This window comes from Solanum dulcamara, chromosome 1 (assembly GCF_947179165.1).
Source record: "Solanum dulcamara chromosome 1, daSolDulc1.2, whole genome shotgun sequence".
Classification (NCBI taxonomy): Eukaryota; Viridiplantae; Streptophyta; class Magnoliopsida; order Solanales; family Solanaceae; genus Solanum; species Solanum dulcamara.
The window spans coordinates 14,585,271-14,593,469 of NC_077237.1; the positions used below are offsets into that span (position 1 = coordinate 14,585,271).

At 38.4% G+C, this 8,199-nt stretch overlaps 1 protein-coding gene across 1 annotated transcript; it reads left to right on the forward strand.

Moving 5' to 3' along the window:
- The first annotated feature begins 2,414 nt into the window (after window positions 1-2,414).
- Window positions 2,415-6,826, forward strand: LOC129891816 (uncharacterized mitochondrial protein AtMg00860-like). Its single transcript, XM_055967306.1, has 3 exons — window positions 2,415-2,739; window positions 6,458-6,573; window positions 6,767-6,826. Exons 1-3 carry the CDS (start codon window positions 2,415-2,417, stop codon window positions 6,824-6,826), a joined length of 501 nt encoding a protein of 166 aa, XP_055823281.1.
- Window positions 6,827-8,199: the final 1,373 nt, after the last annotated feature.

Genomic DNA, 8,199 nt, shown 5'->3' on the forward strand with positions numbered 1-8,199 from the left:
ACTGAGGCATTATGAAATTATTAAAGGAACAAGTAGTATCCATTGGGAAAAACTGTGATAACAAAATGTGAAATATGTGTCATCAGAGTATAAGTGCCCCGAATGGAGAATCGGACACGGCCATAAGCACTAGTGACGTACTGATTGGGATGATTTGAATGTAGCTTCGACTAAACTACTACATTAGTTATATGACTCGAGTACCAGTACTTGGACTAGATTGTGTACTATTCATCGAGAATACTAAGCAACCCATGGTTGTACTAAGGTTTCTTATAGAGGCAACCTAAAGTATAGATGTTCTAATAGAAGGTGTAGACATGGTGCGGTATGTTAAATATGTTAAAACAGAATCATTTGCGCATGAATAGTTGAAAATGAACAGAGGATGACATGGGTACACCCTAAAGGGGGAAGTGGACAAGAGAAATACAAGAGTAAGAGAAAATCAACTGATGCTATCATATATATATGGGAACGCTTACACTCCAAATGAGATCCTATAACAGATGGATGGATCTCGAGACTAATAATAAATAGATATAAGCTGCGGTATTTGAGACCGTGTGAAGAATCATTGGTAGAGACCTTGATGGATGGTGCGATCACTACCCTCGGGAATCTGGTAGTCCAGGACGAAAGATAGTCACGCACAAAAGCAAAAAGTAAAGATTGAGGATCAAAAAGGGTAAAACAGTAATTGTAAAAGATGGATGTGTTACGAAAGTGTCTCAGAATCTGTAAGATATCGACTCGCTCCCAATAATGTAATAAAGGTAAAACGAGGAAATGGATGCGATTATATCAACATTAACGTACCCAATTCCATCAAAGTTATGAGGTTAAACGTGCTCAAGTGGGAGCAATTTTAGGATGGGTGACCCCCTGAGAAGTATGCAAGAATTTTATATATTCAGACGTAAGACACAAATGAGAGGCTAGAGTAACTTAAGGGAAAACTAGAGTTTATGGAATGGCTATAAACCGTAAGAAGCCGCGTAAGACGATGTAGACTAGGCTGGTGAAGAGACAGAAAGTACATCACAGCTCTAGAACAACAATATGCTTGAACAGTGTTTGGAGCTATTTTGTAGTCTAGTTGATAGTGAATATATATATATATATATATATGAATGTGTAGGATGTCCCACGTACGATTATATCGATGGACATATGAGTTCCAACAACTGGTGTCACAGTAAGGAAGGCATTAACCACACTAGGGTACCAAAGATCGAGCGACAATAAGAATAAAAGGTACAACTGTTGCAACGTACTCCACTATTATTTGACTGTAGGTTAAATTGGAGATTTTAGTAGAGCGATATTTGGGAAATAAAGAGGGTAAGTAGATAGAAAACAAAGAGAACAAACTATTAGAAGGAGGTGAAAAGTAAGGAAACCTCAGTAAGTGAAACTCCCGAGAGAAATCACCGGCAAGGTGCGAGACCATATTATATTAGGCCAAAGAGGGATCACAATATTCTCAAGTACCAAAAAAGGAAACCCATAATGGGGAATGAGGACTCGTGTAAGACCTAGTAGTTCGAGTATATTTTCAATTCTCAGGAGAACCAGTGATGGAATGGGCAGTTAATACAGCATCGCCGAGAGGGAAGTTTATTTCCTACCTTAAGGCGATAAAAATGATCAGAAAAGGTTGTGTTTATCACCTGGTTCGCATACAGTATTTGGAAGCAGAAGCGCCAACCCTTCAGTCAGTTCCCGTAGTTAATGAATTCTCATATATATACCCAGACGAGCTTCCAGGCCTTCCTCCCAAACGGGAGATAGACTTTACCGTAGATGTGCTGCTAGATACCCATATGATATATATTCCTCCATACAGAATGGCATCTGCAGAATTAAAAGAGCTGAAGGAGCAGTTAAAAGACTTACTGGAAAAAGGTTTCATCAGATCGAGTACTTCACCTTGGGGAGCCCCGGTATTATTTGTGTAAAAGAAAGATGGGTCGCTGCAGATGTGTATTGATTACAGGCAGCTGAATAAGGTAACCATTAAGAATAAACACCCCCTTTCTAGGATTGATGATTTATTTGATCAGTTGGAGGGTGCTAAGTGGTTTTCAAAAATAGACTTGCGATCTGGTTATCATCAGGTGCGGGTAAGAGAATCAGATAAACCAAAGACAACATTCTGGACCCAATATGGCCATTACGAGTTCAGGGTGATGTCTTTTGGCCTGACAAATGCTCCAGCGGTATTCATGGACCTGATAAATCGGGTATTTAGACCATTCTTGGATATATTCATGATTGTATTTATTGATGATATTCTGATTTATTATCGGTCAGAAGCAGAGCATGCAAATCATCTGAGAGCGGTACTTGTAGTACTCTGACACTAGAAACTGTATGCTAAATTTTCCAAATGTGAATTTTGGTTGACTTCTATGGCACTTCTGGGATATATTGTTGGGGCTGATAGTATTCGGGTAGATACACTGAAGATCGAGGCCGTAAAGAAATGGCCTAGGCCGATGACACCTACAGAGGTACGCAACTTCTTGGGATTAACAAGTTATTATAGGATATCTGTAGAGAAATTTGCTTCAATTTCAGCACTACTGTCAAGATTAACTCAGAAGGGAGTCAAATTCCAGTGGACTCGTGCCTGTCAACGAACCTTTCAGTTATTGAAAGAGAAGTTGACTACATCTCCAGTTCTAACTCTTCCAGATGGACCAGATAGGTATGTTATTTATTGTGATGCTTCGGGTGTGGGAATAAGTTGTGTCATGATGCAAAATGGCAAAGTTATAGCTTACGCTTTTCGGTAGCGTAAAAAAAATGTGAAAGCAGGGATAAAGAATGGGCATGATTAAAAGGACAACAATAAGAGGAACCCGCCCGAAGTATGAAGGCACCACATGAGGTTAGTTTAACATTCGAGGACGAATGTTCAAAAGGGGGGAAGAATGTTATAACCCGTATTTTTCACATTAGGATATTTCGGAGACAACGGTAACAAGTCAAGGGCAAGGCTATGTTTGATCTTGTTGGATACAAAATTCTTATGATTAAGTGGAATTTCAACTTGGAAATATTATAAAAGGTGAGGGGCAAAAATTGGAATTTCTCATAGAGAATGTTATATCCCATATTTTATACGGTTGGATGTTTTAGGGTAGCTGTGGTAAAGTTAAAGGAATTACCATCTTCCAAAATTTATTTAATATACAAGTTGGATATGAATATTATTTATGATCATTAATAGTGTGGAAATATTGGAAAAGGCAAAGGGCAAAAAGGAAAATTCGCAAAGTGGCCTATGGTAATATTGTGGAAGGCTAGGGGTAAAATGGGAATTTCACAAAGTCTTCAAGAAGACTCATGTGGTCCCCACATGCCACATGGAAGCCCATGATTGGAGAAAAGAGGTGTGTTGGACCAATGAAACCTTGACATGTGTCACCACTTAGATCTTGACATTTATCACCACTTAGGGCTTGACACGTGTCACCACTTAGGGGATGACATGTGTCACCCCTAAAGTTGTATATATATATATGAGTCTTATGACTCATTAATTTCCACACTCATCTAGAGATTTCAATACAAGAAAAAAGAAATGACAAGAGAAAGAAAGAAGAGAAGAGAAGAGAAACTTAGGCTAGAAAGAAGAAAGAGCTACGGTTTTGGGAGGAAAAAAAGGTAAGTTTTCCGATTCCGTGCCGAGAATTAATTATATGAGCTATAACATTATGTTATGAAGATGTTAGTAATGAAATTTTAGGGTTTGCGTCAGCCCAAAACGTTACCAAACAGCCCATAAGTTTCAGCTGCGCTAAAGGAAATTCCGAGGCAAGTTTTGGCGAGTTTTGGTGAATTTCGAGAAAGGTAAAGTTTTCTGTTTTGAACTGGACTTTATGATGATGTTATGAAGTATATTAAATGTCTTAAAATATGCTGTAAGTGGAAAAAATGTATAAGGATGTTTGACGTTGGAAATAAACTAAATGGAAGTCGTAGTAGTTAAATCGAAGTCGCGTAGTGTGTTGTTGTTGTGGTGCTGCAGTTTGGTGGTGGTTTAATTGCGTGTTGCAGGGCTGTAAAGTACTCAAAAATGGATGTGGGTGCTGCTGGTTGCAGCCACACAACCCTCCGTTTGGTATGACTACATACTTTACGAAATAAAGGTTAAAAACTCTATTTTGGTATCGTAGTTTGGAATGAGTTGTATAGAGCTTGTATTGTGTAAAGTTGAAGTGATTTACTTGTATACATGCTGCTGGCTGTTGTTTTTGGTATGGTTGTTGACATGGTGGCCGAGTTGAAAACTCGGGGATGTTCAATTTACAGGGGAGATGCTGCCCGATTTTCGGTAGATTCGGAGCTAGTAATAAACTAGTCGAGAGACATAGATAAGGAAATGATTCCTATGGTTACTTGGGTGTAGAGTTGGAAATTGGAAAGTGAATGTTTATTAACCTTAGTATTAATTTCATGTTAAATAGGTTCAAGAGACGACGAGGCGAGCATAGCTAAGAGTAATCCGTAAGAGGTACGTAAAGCGAACCTTTCTTTCTTTTGGCATGTCTTTGTCATAAGTACGTAAAGCTTATACTTTCTCTTCTTTTGGCATGTATTTGTTATAAGTATGTAAAACCTTTCTTTCTTTTGGCATGTTTTTGACATAAGTATGTAAAGCATATTCTTTCGATTTTCATGTTTTGACATAAGTATGTAAAGCTAATCTTTGTTTTGGTATGGTATTTATGAAACAAAAATATGACTTTTATATAATTTCAAAGAGGTTCCTATTCCTAGAGCCATTAGGATGGCCAATTCCTTGATTTCCAAAGGGTATTTTATTATGCTTCGATACGTCTATATGATTCCAGAAGATTTATTCTGATATAATCTAGGGTAACTTTCGAAAGGTACTTGACATGAGTCTCGTCTCGATTTTTAAATGATAGCTCATTCTGATTATTCCATTGAGTCTTAAATATGATTTAAATTGCATATAGTTTCTCACTACTCCACTCGTGGATGCCTCAATGCTTCCTTCACTGAGCCTGGGCCAGGATATGTTATCGTGCATACTTCTCTGCATTGTTCACCGTGTCCCGACGTGAGGGGGCAGGTATGACATGTACATGGGTGGTGTATGTTATGCCACGGAGTTATGCTATGCCATGTACACATATGCTTATGATATGATATGATGTGATATGATATGATTTGATATGGCCATCTTATATGATATGATATGATTTGTTTCGGAGATATTCCCTATTCTGGTGTTATGCTGTGCTGTGGCGCCAATGACAGGAGGGCGACCACATTTGTTCACCGAGTCCCATAATGGGGCCGGATATGGCATATGTTTTTCTGTATACATTATCTGAGGTTTTGATCAGCATTTGATATCTCCGGACATTTTGCTCAGTTTTGTACATTCTATTGCGATAATGACTTTACTTATTACAACCCATTATATGTGGTTTGATAAGCATTTGATATTTCTGGATATTTTGCTCATTTTTGCACTTTCTGCTCTGGAAATAACTTTACTTATTACAGTTTATGCTCTACATACTCGGTATATTTTCCGTACTGACCCCCTTTCTTCGGGGGCTGCGTTACATGCCCGCAGGTACAGACGATTGATTTGCTGATCCGTTCGCTTAGGACATCCAACTTGTTGGTCGACAGTGCTCCTTTGTCCGGAGCCCTATTTTGGTACTGACACTTTCTGTTATATATATATATATGTTGTTCAGGGGTACGGCGGGGCCCTGTCCCGTCATATGACTAGGATATCATTTTGTAGAGGTCTGTAGACATGAGATGTGGGTTTTGTATATATGTTTTAGGTTATTTTGTGTTTCGTGATGGCCTATCGGCCCTCGTGCATTATATCTGTTTAGAGATCCCTTCTAATCATTACCTATGTTTATTCGATTAATGTACTAAGTGGGGATAAGGGTACGTATGGGTACCCAACTCGGGCACCAGTCATGGCCTACGAAGTTGGGTCGTGATACTTCATTATTGACCAAGCTAACCCAAAAGAAGGCTAAGTTCCAATGGTCCGATGCTTGGGAGGAGAGTTTCCAGAAATTGAAGACTAAGCTGACCACTGCTTATGTTTTGACCTTGCCCGGTGAAACAGAGGATTTTGTAATCTATTATGATGTGTCTAGAGTTTGTTTGGGCTGTCTGTTGATACAGAGGGGACAATTAATTGCCAATGCTTCAAGACAGCTTAAGATTCATTAGAGAAATTATCCAACTCATGACCTTGAGCTGACAGTTGTGGTATTTGCTCTTAAAATTTGACGCCCCTACTTGTATGGAGTGCATGTTGATGTGTTCACTGATCATATTAGTTTGCAATACACCTTCAGTCAGAAAGAACTCAACTTGAGGTAGAGAAGATGGTTAGAGTTGCTCAACGATTATGATATGAGCATTCTTTACCATGCAGGTAAAGCTAATGTTATTGCGGATGCTCTTAGCAAGTCGTATATAGGTAGCACTACCCATATTGAGGAGGGAAAGAAAAGTGGTGATTTTCTCCAAAGGTGGAGATGGTGTGTTGAGGTATCAAAATAGATTGTGTTTTCTGAATGTTGATGATATCTGAGAAAGGATTATGGCCGAAGCGCATTATTCTAGATACTCTATTCATTCTGGTTCTACAAAGATGTACCATGACTTGAGAGAAGTCTATTGGTGGAGTGGAATGAAGAGAGATATTGCTGAATTTGTCTTTAAGTGCCTAAATTGTCAACAGGTTAAAGTTAAGCATCAAAGGTCATATGGGTTAGCTCAAAATATAGAGATTCTGGAATAGAAGTGAGAGATGATCAATATAGACTTTATTACAGGTTTGTCGAAGTCTCAAAAGCAACACGATTCAATTTGGGTGATTATGGATAGAATGACTAAATCAGCCCACTTCTTAGCAGTTAAGACTACTAAAACCGCAGAGGATTATGCAAAATTGTATATTCAGGAGAATGTCAAATTGCATAGGGTTCCCTTGTCTATTATCTCAGATAGAGGAGCTCAATTCACTTTCCAATTTTAGAGATCCTTTCAGAAAGGACTGGGCTCAAAAGTGAATCTTAGTACAACCTTTCATCCCCAGACATATGGCTAAGCAGAGTGCACCATCCAGACATTGGAAGATATTTTGAGGGCATGTGTACTTGACTTCAAAGGAAATCGGGATGATCATTTATCTCTTATAGAGTTTTCATACAATAATAGTTATCATGCAAGTATTCAAATGTCTCCCTATGAAGCTTTGTATGGGAGGAGGTGTAGATCACCAATTAGGTGATTTGAAGTTGGTGAAGTTAAGTTTATTGGGCCTGATTTTGTTCACCAAGAATGGAGAAGGTGAAGGTTATTCAAGAAAGGCTAAAGACAGCCAAAAGCCACCATAAATATTACACCGATGTGAGAATGAGAGACTTAGAGTTTGAGGTGGATGATTGGGTGTACTTGAAAGTGTCACCCATGAAGGGCGTCATGAGGTTTGAAAAGAAGGCAAAGTGTAGTCTTCGATACATTGGTCCTTATCAGATTGTGAGAAGGATTGGGAGTGTCGCTTATGAGTTGAGGTTACCTTTTGACATAAATGCCATTCATTTGGTATTTTACGTCTCGATGTTGAAGAAGATATTGGGAAATCCTTCATTGGTAGTCCCCATTAATAGTATTGGAATTAAGGATAACTTGTCCTATGAAGAGATTTCGTCCAAATTCTTGATCGTCAGGTTCACAAATAAAAGATCAAAGAGATTGCCTCAGTCAAATTCTCGTGGAGGAATCAATTTGTTGAGGATGCCACATGGGAAGCTGAAGAAGATATGAAAGCCAAATGTCTGCATCTATTCGTGCCTATTAATGAGAATGTTGAAGGTAATGTCTTTACTCTTGACTTGAACTAATTTTTCTATTCTTAAGTCTGAATAATTGATTGTCTAGATTGCTTGATTTGGTTGATTGGTTGAGTCTCAATTGTTATTCATCTTAAGTCCAGCTCTGGTTGATCTTCATTAGAGGACGAATGATCCCAAGGAGGAGATAATGTAACACCCCAAATTTTATTTTATTTTTCGCCAAGACTCAGACCATTCTTCGTATGTGTATAGGCTTGAACTCGAAGACTTCAAATTTGTTTGTATGATATAGTATCAATTCCTAAGTATTTAAAGT